The sequence below is a fragment of the Coffea arabica genome, chromosome 10e, assembly GCF_036785885.1.
Source record: "Coffea arabica cultivar ET-39 chromosome 10e, Coffea Arabica ET-39 HiFi, whole genome shotgun sequence".
Lineage (NCBI taxonomy): Eukaryota > Viridiplantae > Streptophyta > Magnoliopsida > Gentianales > Rubiaceae > Coffea > Coffea arabica.
In genome coordinates this window covers 42,352,839-42,369,641 of record NC_092328.1, presented here as the reverse complement: position 1 = coordinate 42,369,641, position 16,803 = coordinate 42,352,839, and the positions used below count along the sequence as shown (strand labels likewise).

The window sequence follows — 16,803 nt, the reverse complement described above, 5'->3', positions numbered from 1 at the left end:
TTAGCTTCCAAATGGCTTTGGAATCAGTTGAATTAGAATTGTATATGCTGAGATATAACTGAATGAATCAGGACTGCCACAGTAAACTTCGAATTGGAAACTCTGGGATTGTTTTGGTAAATTTGACCTAGATACATTGCAAACTGGACTGAGTGGCCTTCTTCAACATTGTAACCCTTTTCCTTAGCTTCGAAACGGTGTAAATTACACCTCAATCCGATAAGTGTAGCCCCAGTTGTGTCCGTTCCACTAAATGACGTCAAAACTGTCTTTTGGCTTTAGGGCATAAACTTCATTTCCGGACATTGTCCTAGCTTGACTTTATACTTGTACCACTTTGAGCCTATTGAACGGCTATTGAAATGAGATTATTTTGTGTGTGATTTTGGGATTGATTGAGGAAAACAATGAAGCCATAAATGGATGGAAAACAGGTAAATACAGAGGGTATGCTGCCCAAAAATTTTAGGACTACGTGATTCTTTCAAGTTGAGTTGATCTTGGTAAAAATGATGGGTTTTGGGAGTTGTTTGTAACTCTAGGACCAACTGTTATCCTTTTTGCTTAAAAGTCATATTTTGTTCTTTTGTACTAGTACTTAACTTGGAAAGGCGTGTGACATGTAGTCGAGCCTCGTTTATACATTCCATTTACTGGATTTGTGATTGTGGAAGCCATAATTGTTTACCTTGGTTATTCTAGGGTTTCTTGATTCTAGGGTTTCTTGGTGATTAGAGCCCTACCTTGGTTGAAACTTTTGACGTATCCTTGCTTTAACTGGTGAGTGCACCACTCCCCTGAATTATTACTAAACTGGTTGTCTGTACTTGCAAATTGCTATTTGAATGTCTTTCCTGACTGTTTATCTTGTATGAGACGAGGGTGTACTTTTCACACTCGTTCTCTTGCTTGTACTGAACGAACTGGAATCTATTACTTGTATTTGGACTTGTTACTTGCACTTGTTATGAGATCGTTTGGAAGTGTGTCCAACGATCTTCCTGTTAAACTTGAGTTCAACCTCATGGGGAGTTAATTAAATCGAGCCAGCAAGGGCTTGGTCGAGATAATTGACAATCCATGGGTACATGTTCCTAGGGAATCTTTGGGTATTGAGACTCTTGATTCCGGTATACTCGAGTATTACCATTCCTGTTCCTGTTTGGCGTTCGGGCCCGGTAAGGGGTATGTTTGGTGAATGGGATTTTGGTGTTAAAGTGGTGTTCTACTGGACTGGTTTCTTTATGTGAACGTTGACGGAGGGTCAACGAGACTGGATCAAGTATTGCAACGGGGAATTGGCTCCTGAGAGCCACCTGTATCCTTTGAATTGTGATGATCGTTTATTTTGGTTACTTGATGCGGATATTTGTCCCATAAGTGTTTTCCCATTATTTCTACTGTTATATTTTGGTACCTCATTGAGCTTCTAGCTCAGCCCGTTCCATTATCCTTGTTTTCCTTACAGGAAATCACCTTTTGGAGACTATGATGTTTTCAAACATGAGTTGAGCTAGTTTTGTATTCTGTTGTATAGCTCCTCACTGGTTGGAAAACCTTAAATGTATTTTAACCAAACAATTCCCTTTTGAATTGTAAATTTGCAACCATGTGTATACAAAAGTGTTTAACCATGTTCATGAGTTGGTTTGGTTTGGAAATGTTCTTTTCTAGGGTTATCTAAAGTTGTTGTGTTTGTTTGAGTTTCGGACAATGAATGTTATCTTCTCGAAGTTCTTTTGAGCGGTTGGTAGGGTTTACGTTCGTTCCGGATCCGTAGCCCCTGCGAGAGTTGGGCAGGCGGTCCGCCGAACCTTTTGGTTCGCCTTAGGGGGAGGTGGGGCTGTCACATGGTTAAATTCAACTCGCCCCATCTTAATCTTCAAAATCGTTGTCACAATTTCTTAGGCAAGATATTGGTTGCACTTGTATTTTGATGCTTTTTTTTCTTTTTTCTTTTTTTTTTTATACATCCCATCCTTCTCCAAATCCTTCCCACCCCTATGGTCAATTACAGAATTTGAACTCTAAACCTAACAGTGAGAAGAATTGTATTTGGATTGTATATAGCAACATTTGGTTAATATTTTGAAGTTTAAAAATAGTTGGAGAGTAAAAGTTGACTTAACTAATATAAAATGAAAAAAACAACAAATTTGGGTGAAAATCTCTATATAATATAAAATGAAATTTCAAACCAATCCAAACTTTAATTGTATGTGTTTGAACTCAATATTATGACAAGCCAAACCATTCTTTATGTTTGAGCCCAGTTTCTTTCAAAAAATTATCATACACAAGTCAAATTCAAACATTCCTTTAAATCTTCAAATTAATCTTGAACATACCTCTGTCCAATTTGTTGAGACTTGTTTCCACCCCTACCGAAGGGCCAGAGGAAAATCGAAATAATCCAGAAGTCGAGACAAACTCAAAAGAGTTCCTTTCTTACACAAATGATAGTAGCTACTCTCGTAGGGAACTTTATCAAAATACATGTATTTGTTACTCCAAAGAGATCATTGGTATCAAAAGTTGAAGTAAGTGTATGTGATGCCTTCATAAAAAGGACTTTTAATTTTTTATTTTTGGTCTAATGGAGGACTCCAAGTTTTATATAATGGGCATCAACTTAGCAAAAGAGAAAAATAAATAAGAAATAAGCTGATTAACTTGGGAAAATAGAAAAATGAATAAGAAAGAAGAACTATTCTTTTAGTTACTCAAATGATCTTGAGTTCTGTGTCTATGAGAGGGTGACCCTTATTTATAAGGGTGTATAAAAGAGTTCATATTACATCAACTAACTATAATTTTTAAGGTTATAATCATTTTACCTCCTTAAACTATATCACTATTATCAGTTTACCTCCTAAGTAATTATTACATTGTTATTATCAATTTATTCGTTTAGATTATAGTGATACAATCACTTTAGTTCCTAACATTATTTTCTAGGTATTTCACCTCATCGTTAATCTAACTAGTATCGTCAAAAAATTTTAAATATATTTACCCTTTTTATATTTAATTAAAAATAAAAAAGTTGGAACGGTTATTCTTATTTTTTTCACTTTAAGAGATTGAAAAATATAAAAATAAAATGATTTTCTCAAATTTCTTTTTTCATGCTGATTAATACTAGGAAAAGAAAAAGAGATAGAAAAGAAGAAGAAAGAAAATTAGATTTTGCAAAGAAAGAAAATAAAGAAAAGTCTAACATTATTGTATTACATTAAGGTTGTCGGGATTAGAATTGGAATTTCGTAATAAACAGAAAAGTGAAATAATTTTAAAATAATAAAAGTATTTAATTCTTTCTTATTTGTAATTTTTAAAAAAAGAATTGAGCTCTCTCCCTCTCCCCCTCCCCCTCTCCCTCTCCATCTTTCTATTCTTTTTTTATATTAATAAGATTGCCAAGAAGAAAGAAATTAATACTTTGATTTTTTTTCTTAATACTAAAAAGGAGAAGAGTCACTCTAAATTTTTTATTATTTTTATTATGCAAAGAGAAGGGTATTTTCTTCTAAAATTTTTTAACTTGCTAAGTTGGTTTAATGGTATGATAAATTACCTTAAAAATAACTCTAGGGGGTAAATTGATAATGAGACTATAGTTTATGGGGATAAAGTGATAATAATTTTAAGGGTTAAACATGTCTTTTCACTTTAATTAACAAACTCCGTTAAATTTGACCATTAATCTTGGGGATAAAGTAGGGATGGCAACGGGGCAGGGTTGGGGCGGGGGACCCATCCCCCGCCCCGCTGCCTACAAACTCCCCCCGCCCCTGCCCAGCCCCGCTCCCCCGCGGGGCTAATAAAAATTTGTTATATAATTTTATTATGGTTAAATTTTAGCAAATAATCAAGTACTAAAATATCAACACATCATCAAATTATTATTCATTGTAATTTTACAATTGAAACTTATAAAAACAATCAAACAAAAATTATTTGAATACAATCCAACATGATGAAATAAATATAACTAAAGTAGTCAAGTTTTCACTTTTGACACAAATACAATCACTAATTCATTATTGTGCTTGTGTTTTTTTTAAGAAAAAAATGTTATTGTATTAAGTGTAATTAGGGATTTAGTATAAATGAATTAGTAAATTTAGTATAACCAATTAATAATTTGTATTAGTACACATATATAATTATTAGTATAATTAATAATATCAATTATATTATATATACTAATAGATATTATATAATACATATAACTAATAATATCATTATCATAAGTTTGTAACTAATTAAATTATATATTATATATATAATTATATACATATATTTATTTTATATATTTATTTTTTTAAAGCGGGTGGCGGAGCGGGGGTACACTCCCCCGTCCCCGCCCCCGCCCCGTTTCTAAGCGGGGGGAAAAAAATTCCCCCCTCCCCATTAGCCCCCCGCGGGGCGGGTGCCCGCGGTCACCCGTCCCCATTGCCATCCCTAGGATAAAGTAACTAAAAAATAACGTTAAGGGGAAAATTGATAGTGGCATCAAACGTTAAAGGGGTAAAGTGATAATAACCCCAGACAGTGATAAGATCTTTCCGAAAATAGTAATGGGTATATCATCTCAAAAATAGTGATAAGTCTATCATATCGAAAATAGTAATAGAAAAACAAACTACAAGAAGATATATCAATGTATCAATGAATATTGTAAGGGATATAGTGATGTATTTATTTTTTTGAAAATAGCGATAAATTTATCACCTTGAATAATGATAGCATAACCAACTACAAGAATATATATCAATGTATCAATAAATCTTGTAGGGAATGAATATTGCAATGCATATCTTAAGAAAATAAATGAACATCATACTTATCACTTCATTAATTTTATAACAAACAAGAGTTGTCAAATACGGTTATCCTAATATTATTAAACCGGAGCAACTTTAAAAGAAAACAATATCTTGCTTCTTTTCTATAATTAAACTTTCGCTAAGTAGATGGGTAAAAATCAATGCTATTATGAACAAGCCATATACTTATTACCCAAAAAAAAAAGTGAGAGGGAGAAGATTCCTTATTGTGTTTGATGAACAATTCATAATGGCATCTTCTAGCGTTGTTGCCAATAGTGCATCTTTCGTGTCTTTATTTACCACTTTCCTTATCAGGCCTTTGCTCTCCATTTCAGTGTTGATTCTAGTCCATCCCTAGTTGCAAAGCCTTGACGACAGCCGCTCTCAGTGTAAGTGGAGTTAGCCCTTTAGGGAAGAGTGTTACAAATTCAGAAGTGCAAAGTGGAATTAGCCATTTAAGAAATACTCTACTTCTTGAAGTTTTTGTCGAGTTGACTTTCTGAAATTTTTGCTAATAATATAATTATTATAATTAATAATATTAAATGTACTATATATAATTATAACATATATTTATTTATTTGTATGCGGGTGACAGCGTGGGGATGTACTCCCCCATCCCCACTAGAGCTGTTAAGCAAAACAAGCAGCTCGAAAGCTCGTTAGAGCTCGGCTCGATAAGGCTCGAGCTCGGCTCGTTAATTTCAATTAACGAGTCGAGGTCGAGCTCGAAAAATACTCGTTTAGTAATCGAGCCGAGTAGGCTCGAACTCGCTTCTTTATCGAGTAGCTCGGTTGAGCTCGACAAAGAAGGGTATTTTTGTCATTTTAATAGTCAACAAGTAGAAATTTGGACTAGGGTTGAAAACTTGATATTGCATCGTTTCATTCTTCATTTCCGCCTCTCCCTCTCTGCCGCACCCCGCAGCTACTTGTTTTGCTAGCAACCCACAGGCCACAGCCAGCTAGCAACCCACAACCCTACCCACAACCCCGCAGCCCCACAGCCTCACAACACCGCAACCCCGCAGCCCCGCAACACCACAACCCAGCAACCCCGCAGCCAGCAACCTCGCAACCCCGCAGCCTCGCAACCACAGCCCCGCAACCCCGCAACCCGCAGCCGCACCCACAGCCCCGCCGTACTCCACAGCAAGCCGCAGTCCACAGCCGCAACCCACAGCAACGTCTGCCTCCACCGCCGCCCACAGACTCAACCCACAGGCCACAGCCTCTGTTTTCTGCCATTAACAACCGGTCCACCGCCGGGGCCAAAACCATTCCAATTTGACTGGTTTCTCTAATCCTTCGTGATTTCTGGTAAGTCTTGTCTCTTTTCGTAGGTAAATTATACTAAATGACAAGAGTTCAGAACCTGCGATGTTTCGGCCCCCAAATCTGGTTTTAGGTTTCATTGCTGCTTACGGTTCAAAAACTTAACATGTGATGTGAGAAGGACTTAAATGTCTGGTGACCGTCTTCTACTTGCAAGGCTTTTAAGGATTTTGCATAATTTCTGTAATTTCTGTAATTTGCATAATCAATAATGACCCGTAATTTCTGTTCTGTAGTAGTTAATTTTTTAATTTTGTAATGTTTTTACATTCCAAAATGGATAGCTTATGCAATTTCAGAAAGAAGACTGTTGTCTTGGAAATCCAATTTAAGTTTGATACGTACAGACGTTATATTACACTTCAATTTTCTCTTTTTAATGTTTTTGACTGTATTAATTATGATTTATGAAGAATCCAAAAATTTTGTCATTCAAATGCCAAGTTGGGTAGCATCATGTTATATGGGACTGTTATGTCAGTGCTTCAAAGCTAAAGCTGCCAAATTTGGTTTCCAATTAAGAGTTTTCATCTTAGAGTTTAACCTCAACTCTGCAAAGCCTCTCCAAAGGGTGGTTCATTTTTTACTCACAAAGCCTTACGGGCTTAATTTGGACAGCATACTTCTCTTTTTTTTTTTTTTTTGCCCTTTCTTTAGTTTCTTTAGTTGTTTGCTACCCACTAAATCAATTAACTAATAATTTATTAGCGACTAAATTAGTTACTCTTAAACTACAACTAATAAATTTATACATTCAACTTTCTATATTATAATTGACACTAAATATGTAAAGAATGTAACCCCCTAAAGTATAAGTTCATCACACTTTAGTTCTTAATCTAATCAATCACCTACTAGGAACTTTCTAATCATCACACTTTAGTTCTTAATCTAATCAATCACTTTAGTTGTAACTTTCTTGTTTTCATTTTGTAGGAACCACTCGATGTTTCCGAATCATCTACAATTGAAGAAATTGATCTTCCGGACATTTGAAGGCTGTTTTTTGGAATATGTGATGCTGTTTCTTGTGATTTGTAAAGCTGGACTTGTGAAGCTGTACTTTTTCTTGTGATTTCTGAAGGGGTTGTACTTTTTCTTGTGATTTCTGAAGTTGGACAATTTTTAAGCTATGTAGCAGTGTTTTTCATGGTTATTTGGCTGTAGTTTGTGCGTTTATTTGGCTGGCCATAACCTGTTATGGTATATTGGCTCTAATGAATGTTGTCTTGAATGGAATTAGACTGTAGTTTGTGTATTTGTTTTGTTTTATTCCTAAAGTTTGTGTTGGATGGATGTTATGGTCATATTTGTCTTGGATGAAATGTGGTTAGAGTTTGTGTATTGTTGAATGTGAATGCCATTGGTTGCCAATCCTAATATTTTTTGTTGATTTTGGATAGCCTAAATCTGGATATGCTGGAGTAGAACTTCGTAAACTGATTGTTCAATTGCGAAATCGAGCCTCAAAATCGAGCCTCGAGCTTCGAACTCGAGTCTAAAATCGAGCTTCGAACTCGAGTCTAAAATCGAGCCTCGAGCCTCGAACTCGAGCCTCGAGCTCGGATACATATTTCGAGCTCGAGCTCGAGCTCGTCCGAGCCCAGCTCGTTTTTGATAAACGAGTCGAGCTCGAGCTCGAGCTCGAGTCACATTTCCATTTTTCGAGTCGAGTTCGAGTGCATATCATAGCTCGTCTGTGCTATCGAGCGAGCTCGAGCTTGGCTCGAATTCTTCACGAGTCGAGCTCGACGCTCAGATACTCGGCTCGACTCGGCTCGATTAACAGCACTACTCCCCACTGCCCGCCCCATCAACCCCCGCGGGGCGGGTGCCTGGGATCCCTGCTATTTAGAGGTCATTCTTTATTCATCGTGAACTGCCAGGCAGGACACATAAAATGAGTGATATCCAATGGTGCAATGACCTCCTGCAAAAGAAAACTTGAGAAGGCTTGGGCTCCAGTGGAATTGGGTATCCATTTACAATAATGTTACCATACTTGTCGGGCTTTGGCATCAAAGGCCTTAAAGAAGTTAACTCCATTGCTATGGGTTTGGCCAGGTTACAAAATAAACCGTATCGCTTGACCAAATCACATTCTTACCCTTTGAATAGCATAATATTTATCAAGTACACCATCATGTTAATGAGCATTACGAAATACAAGTTACATTAGGAAAGTAAATTACTAGAAGCCCCAGAGTAACCTTTTGCAATTCAAGTTGATGATACTAATTTCAAATTAAACTACTAATCCTCACTTGTACGTTCAGCTAAACCCTTTTCTTCTATCGTCAATGTTATATTCAAATGTGGTGAATCGTGGTTCAACGTAAGGAGAATTTGATTCAGGGGAGGATAGTAGCAATTGATTTGAGTCGTAGGCTAAAGAGAAGCAGAGAAAGAAACACATCCTCTTTATTTTATACATTCTTTTTCTTTTTTCCTTTTTAAATACTCAGCAATTGGTTGACCTTTTTAAATGGCATCAGGGGGTTTTTGATAATTTTTGGCTATTCAAATGGTAATATCACAATTTGTCAAACTTTAGGATTTTTTTTGTGATTTTGACGAATCTAGGGAAGGTATATGCACTTTAAGTTGAGGGGCATCTTTGTCATTTCACAAATTTGGTTGGTTGGGTCTTGACGTTGTTGCTACTAGTGAAGTCAATGTTGTTGGATTAATTCTCCGAGAATTAATTAATCGGGGTCTGGACAAACATTAGCCCAACGTCAATGTAATTAACCCTTTACTCAATGCAGAGCAACAAACAAAACTTTAGAGCCATTCGGATTAACTATTAGGGATGTAATCAAGCCAAGTCGAGGTCGAGTATTACTATACTCGAGTTCGACTCGACCTATATGTAACTAGACTCGAGCTTAAAAATCGCAACTCGAGGAAATTCTTTTAAGCTCGAGACTCGACTCGATAAAGGTCGAGCATTATCAAGTCGAGTCTAATCAAGTTTTTTGACTCGACTCGAAAAATATATACTTGTAAATTCAATATAAATTATACCCATAACAGTCATTTTATAATTATAATACATATATATTATTTAAATTATATATATTAATTAAATATATCCGGCTCGACGAGCTACTCGAGGAAATTCTTTTAAGCTCGAGACTCGACTCGATAAAGGTCGAGCCTTATCAAGTCGAGTCTAATCAAGTTTTTTGACTCGACTCGAAAAATATATACTTGTAAATTCAATATAAATTATACCCATAACAGTCATTTTATAATTATAATACATATATATTATTTAAATTATATATATTAATTAAATATATCCGGCTCGACGAGTAGATCGTCGAGCCACAAGCCGCAAATTCCTGACTTGAACTCGACTCGAAAGTATATTCGAGTAGCTCAAGACTCGGCTCAAACTCGATTTGACTGAGTTCAAGCCAAGTCGTTGATCGAACTACTCGCGAGCTATTCGATAGTGGCTCGACTCACTTACATCCCTACTAACTATATGGCTACTGGTAAGAGCCAGTAGAAAGGGTGTTCGGATCCTCTCCCACTATTTCCCCTTCCTTCCAATCCTCACCTTGTGGAGGAAAAGGTAAACACTAGAATTCTAAAGTGACAAAAACAAAAATTTTCATCTTTCACACTGGTAATATTGCAAGAAATTCTATTTCTTTTCCTTATTTTATAACAGGATCAACAGTAGTTCTCCACTTACCTCCTTTGATGATTCAAATCCGTTACATATCAATTACAGATAAAGTATCTTACCAATTAAACTGCTCTTCATTGTCATATTACAAGAAATTCTTGTTTTAGTCAATGTGGTTGCAAAGTATGTCAAAAAGAGAATGACCTGATGATATCCAGCCGTAGAAAATACTAACCTAGCGTATTTACATGAAGACGTGATTCTACAGTATGTGCATACTTGTGTCTTTAAGGCTGAGTTATAATTATGCAGTAAACATACATGGGTAGTGCCAAAATTGACGCGTTTCAAAAGTTAGCACGAAATAAAGGCGTGATTTGATGAAATTCACACTCTGGTTAATCAGATTTTATAATCTAATCTTCTATAACATAACAAAATAATAGTAAATGTGGTAGGATGTATTAATTTCGAAAAATAGAACGCATTCAAAAGAACGTCAGTAATTATTACAACACAATTTAAAGTATAGTTTAATAACAAAGATAAGGAGAAGAGAAAGATCAATGCATGTGAGCCCTCTCACCAACCCAAAATACAAAGAAGTGCAATAGGAACTCAAAAGATAGCCGACATAAGTTGGTTCAGCTGGATAGAACGGACCGTTTTCCTTACAAAAAGTCAAATCCTGCTGTCAATCTGAAAGCTATATTACTGGATGATCTATAAAAATATTTGTAAATAACCTATGATTTCGAAAAACATGTCCTAACTAGTGATGATAATCAGAATCAAACCCATTCAAACTTTTTTGATACAAAAAAAACTCAAAAGATAAACCTAGAACATCAATTCATGTGTACTATTCGAGCTTGACTTCCAATGAAGTAAAGGTGGGATAGAAAAGAGAGCTAAGGCTATCTGTTTAGGCCTACCTATTTGTCTAAAGTCTTAATTGGTAGATTTTTTTAAAAAAATATTTTTTGGGTACTTTTACATGTATGGACAGGAAGATAGCTCTCCTCTCCAAGGGGTGTGACAAAACAACGTGCCCCATAAAAAGTTCTTTGACTCCAACTATAAAGGGTCTTTATCCTAAGAATGCAAAGCAAATAAAGAAGGTGAACTTTATTGTACTAGCCACCTTCTATTGATTCTTGGCGGGCAAGGAGGATTGTTGAGGGGTCCTCTTCAATAGCTCCACATCTTGATTTCTCTTTGCCTTTTCTGTTGTTCCCCAAAAAATTCTGTATTACGTTATCCTTTTTTGATCCACTCAATCAATGAAACGTGTAAAATAATTCTAGCTAGTCTAACAATTATGAAGGATCATTAGGTTTGTCTATGTATAATCTTCTTTCTCTTTCTCCCACAACTTTGGTGAGATTTTTTTTTTTAACCCTCCCTTCCCTCTCCGCTCCCAAATTATTGTGATAACGGAGAGAATTCTAATAACCATTTCCTGACCGTCCATCGTAACTGTAACTAGTTTGAAACGGATAGTCAAAAAGAAACATATTCTTTCCTCTTAACGTTCACCTTTCAAAGCTGAAAGCATGAATTGATTCTAGAGTAACATGCAGCTGCGAAAGCCTTTACTGTATAACGATAATTTCATTTATTAAAAAGAAATTAACATATATCGGCAATACCTACGCTGTAATTCATCAATCTTTTCAGATTTTGCGTTTTTGTTTCTTCTATTTACACAAAAATAGAACAGATAACGAAAGTCAGATGAGTTCAGCTAATTTTCCCAATTATTACAAGGAAATCAAACATAACTTTTGAAACACTTCTGGAATTAACTGATTGATGTGTTATATATAAGAGTGCAAACTGAAAATTGTTTGTCCATTTTGAGGCTTTGATTAGTACCAACCTTCTTTTGCAGTTAAACTTCACCTTTATTTATTTATTTCTCTTTGAAGCAAGGCTTCTGGGAAGACATAATTAATTGCCAGTAGACCACTTGAAATTTGAAAACCGGGTAAAACAAAGATGTAAATTTGGCAATTCTACTTGACAAAAAGTTGAACCCTACAAATTGCCAAATACCCCATGTAGATAAACAAACAAATTGGACATAGAAAGGACAATAATACTATTGCATGGTTCACTAAATCTACTTTTGACAAGTACCTTTCTACATTTTTCTTAATTAAGTACAACTTCTACCTAGATCCATAATGTATGAACTCAAATTCATGATCCAAAAAAAAAAAAGGATAACAACTAACTTTTCCAAATCATAATTAAGCTAGTTTCTTTCATAGATTTGAATTTTATTCTTCTCTTGTCCTTTTCGTCCACCCCTATTAGGCTCTTTTCTCAACATCCATAGTGGTCCATTAGGTAATGATCCCTTTATTACAGCCAACAATGGGGACAAATAGCCCCACAGACATCTTTGTTATCATGCCAATGAAATACAGGAACAAAGCTCCTCCTCTCAGTCATCTGCACATGCAGGCCATTCTGCACTGATGGATGAGATTCACAATTCTAATCTTTTTTCATCCCTTTTTTTCTTTTTTGAGGACGAAATCAAACAAAATAGCAATTATTCCTGTATCAGTTGCTTGTGAAACAAAGGAAGCAAGACATGGATCTCTAAGACAGCTAGAGGACATATTCCATGCTTGTTACTATATACTATTGAAGACCATTGTATTGTATGACTGACTTGTGTTTCCTTGTGTGGAACACAAGAGATAAATTGACTATTTTACTTGTTCCTTATGAGTTTTATCACAAAAGCAAGCACCCTCTTAAGCACTTCATCTCACATAAAGTGTAAGATCCATTTTCAAGAACTTTTTTTTTAATTGAGCATTTCAGTGCTAAATTTTCTTCATTATATTCTCTTCTCTTTTTTTTCAAGAAAAAAAAAAATCCATGACCAAAATAAGTGAAATCAGCATGATCTCCAAAGTGCATGGTAGAACTATATTCTTGTAACAACTTCCAACAATTATATTTGTTGTGTACAAAAAATGACATGCTTCAAGGAATTGAGGCATCAACCATTCAATCAAAGATCATTATTCCTTTCTCAAACTTCGTATACATTTTGAGATACAAAATCAAAGCAAATCATTTATCAATTTAATTTGAACGCAATTTGGACTTTTTTTTTTTTTTGTTGAATCACAATTTGATTTGCTAGCTATCTCATCTTATATCACTTTACATAGTTGAGGTCCAGCCTTAATACACACCAATGTCAGTGTTAGGAGTAGTGGAGCAAAGCAAGAGAGCACCTGTTTCTGTACAAAAAACCCTTTATTCTTTGGTCCTTCTCTTTGTCAGAGTTCTTATCCATCCATGTCTCACCTTCACTCCGTCAATCTTGGTTCCCACATGGCATACATTTCCTTTACTGGACTTCTTCCATCTGATGAGCTGGAACAAATGTCCAATCCGCTTTCGCCACCTCATCGAACCACGTGGATTTGGATGCTCTATCACAGCCTTGACCCCTAGATCACCAGCCCCTTTGCTCAAGCTTTGCTGCAATGACATGTTGCTATGCTGCATAGGCATCTTTGGGAGTTCTTTGCTCTTCTCCCATGAAGCAGCACCATTGTCTTCAAACTTGATGGATATGAATGAGTCTGCAAAACCCCATGACATATAGCTAGAATAATTTAATATCACATGCCATTATTTATATTAATTTTCACTTTGACTAAAATGGTCAACTAATTAGCACAGTATAAATGAAACAAAAGCTGTTTAAAAATCATCTGCTGATTTAAACACATTTACCAAGATGTGATTCTGAGAAGCCTTCATGTAGTTAAAATAATAGTGAAAAGACAGTTTTTGAACTCCAAATGCTCTTCCTATGACACCAAATGCTTTAAGACAATTAAGTATATGACCAAATGTTGAGTTTAAATTACTAGTAAGCCTAAAGATAAAGCATAAGGTTGGAAAATCTTTCTTCCTCTTGCCATACTGTAAATCTATCAATCCACAGGAACTTTGGTACACAAATCTAGCTGATCCTCAACTAATATGCAGTACTTTTCAAGTAACCAAATTAAAGGAGGCAAAAAAAAAACAAAGAAATCAAGAAGTGAAGAAGAGTGATAGAAATGATATAAAAAGAACAAGAAACTTCAATACGAATTCTGGCTGAAGCCTCACCTTCTTGACTGCTTGAACTCTCACAGTGGTATTGGTCATCTGACTTTCTGTGCCTAAGATCAAGGCGATTGAGCAAAGAGCTGAGAGCAAAGATCCTTGGCAAATTCATGGGATTTCTCCTATGAGTAAAACTGTGAGTTCTATGATTGTTGCTGTTGTTGGCTTGGTGAAGCTGTTCCTGCTGTGAGGCTAAGACCAGCAGCCTTTCATTCAAGCACAGAGCACAAATCCCTATAACCACTTCCCTAGGATGGAGATAACATGTCTTGTTATCTCTGTATTCATTCATTTTTGATCTTGAAGTAGAAAGAAATGTGGGATTTTCAGGAGTCAAGAAGAAAGCAAATGCAAGAGAGCAGAAAGTAGGAGAATATAGGAGGAAAGATCTTGTGTATGTTCTTAGAGAGCATATATATGTGTATGCGTGTGTTTGGGAGGTTGGATGGTGGGGTTGATAGATTTGGTGTATAAATAATTAGTTTGGGTAATTAAATGATGGTTTACATTTAGCCATCACACTAATATCTTTGTAAATAGTGATTAGCTGGTTAAGTATCTACCAAACCACATGTGCCACAAATCTTACCAATATGGTATGTTTTGGAAGGATAATGTGTAAAAATGTGCTACTTGCTATCTTAATGTGCTACTTTATCTTTAGAACTATTATCTTGAGAGATTGTTTTAGCCTCTTGATCCTTGTATTTTGTGTGTGGTTGAGTGTGTGTATATGTGTAATGCAATTTCTTTTCATATCAGAAAGATTTGTTTGTTTGCAACATGGTCCACAAGCACACTCAGTTATATGTGTAGCTTACAACTCTAAATTATTGAGGTTGAACAGCCATTTCTAACCAACCAAAAGAAAAAAAACAAGGAGAGAGAGAGAGAATTGATGCAGGAGGCATTTTTGGCTAATTGAGGCATTGGACCATTTCCACTCATTGATTAGCTGACCCTTGATTTCTAGTGGTTCTCAACATTGTGTATGGATCAATAGACCTATGCTATTCATCTAGACTCCATGTTCTAGAGCTAACCTTTTCCTATCTTCTTCTACTTCTTCATTTTTTTTTTGGGGGGGGGGGGCATGTTTTTGTCCCTTTTTCCACCATTGTGTGCTCCCTGAGTTATAAAAGTAAACAAGGAGAGATTCTAATATGACTAGGGTTGGTCTACATAGTTTCTACACATTAGTACCTTTGCATTGAGGAATCCAAGTCATGCATGTGGTTTACCAGGGCTATAATTAAATCATCGTCCTGGCTTGACCGTTTAATGATTATGGTGGCTTTCCAAGAATGTGCACATTTAGGTTTACTAGGAAGCAAACTTGAAGAAATGTCCTTTTTTTTTTTCATTAATAATGGTGGGTTTTAATTTTTCAAAAATTACTTCCATCTTATTTTGATTTTGAATTTATGATAAAATGTGAAAATCTATTTTGAGTTTTGCTAAAAGAAACAAATTGTTAGTTAGTATAAGTACATTATAATACCCTATATCCAACTCCTAAATGTCAAAGTATTCATCTTGTCTAGGAGTACTTTTTTTAGTAAAACAATTGCAAAGCATGAAGGAATAGCGGAATACGTCCATGTTGAATGCCAAGGGTTGATGGTCTCCATCTAGAATGGTCAACTTACATGGTCTTGTGGTCATTCTTATCCCATTTTATATTGGAAATATATTTATGCAAGAAATCTTCTGGCATAGTTTATTAGACATTATAACAAAATGCTTCATACTAAAATGAATTGAAAAATCAAGTCAATTATCATGTTAAGTTTAAAAAAAAAAAAAAAAAATCCACTCTGTAGGACGTGAAGTGATAAATTCACCCTCACTTTAGCTTTATTTCGCTAGTTTCCTTCCATTCCTATTACAATTTTTAATCATTTTTATTATGAAAAGATGAAAGAAAACTAATGAATCTTATATTTATTGAGCTTATCTCTCTCTCTTTTTTTTTTTTTTTTTATCTACGATGGTAACTATTTAACCTACTCCTACTCCTTTTTTCTTTGGTAATATTCACTTTTCTTTTTTATATATTTTTGTTGTCATATTCTGCGATGCATTCCTTAGTCTATACTAATGCTCTACAAGTTTGAACTGCTTTATCATATCATATCATACTTTCACCATAATTAATATACCAAATCACAAACTGCCAAGGACTTTTGCTATCTACCAGACTCTTCAAGATTTTATTGCAGTGTCCCACTTTCAGATCTTTTCCTCAAACTCGACTCCACCAAAATTATTTTTTAAAATATTTTTGAGTTTTTATTTTTTTTTTTAATTCCACCACAACTAGTTGCTTTTACTTTTCTAAAGTGTACACAAGGAAAGGTGGTCTTAAAAAGAAGTGGTAGATAAATGGAATAGCTTTTGAGATGTACTTTGAAAAGCAAAAGCTTCTCTAAGAATTAAACACATATGAAGACAACTCTTTAGTCCTAGCCCTCAACGGACAAGGGGCCAGAACGGGTTTGCCATTGGACCCATTTTGTGCAAAATGCATAAAATATAATTTTGTATGCACATGGTATAACTCACTTTTAATAACATGTAATTATAGAACAAAATTTTGTAGGCCCTACACATGGTGTGAAAAATGATATACAAGATGCAATTTGGACCTTACATTTTTTTTGGATCAAATCTTGGCCATGAACCTTCAGGAACGGTTGCTTCCTGCAATGGTTCCTACCCCTTCTCTGCCCTAAATTTCTTAATTCCATATTTAAATGATATTACAAGTTGGTTAATTTTTTGTTTTATGCATTGTCAATGTATACACGAGCGGGTTTAAATGCATGTCACATAATATAA

General features: G+C 35.2%; 1 protein-coding gene and 1 long non-coding RNA gene across 2 annotated transcripts; one reads left to right on the top strand and one right to left on the bottom strand.

Annotated features, from left to right (window-relative positions):
• Nucleotides 1–6,014: 6,014 nt before the first annotated feature.
• Nucleotides 6,015–7,326, top strand: LOC113711051 (uncharacterized). The gene is made up of 2 exons (XR_003453079.2): nt 6,015–6,155; nt 7,107–7,326. It is a non-coding gene; the product is annotated as an uncharacterized lncRNA (long non-coding RNA).
• A 5,407-nt stretch (nt 7,327–12,733) lies between these two features.
• On the bottom strand, nt 12,734–14,392 carry LOC113711874 (uncharacterized). The gene is made up of 2 exons (XM_027235104.2): nt 13,966–14,392; nt 12,734–13,427 (listed from the first exon to the last, which is right to left on the bottom strand). Exons 1-2 carry the CDS (start codon nt 14,252–14,254, stop codon nt 13,096–13,098), a joined length of 621 nt encoding a protein of 206 aa, XP_027090905.1. The 5' UTR covers nt 14,255–14,392; the 3' UTR covers nt 12,734–13,095.
• Nucleotides 14,393–16,803: the final 2,411 nt, after the last annotated feature.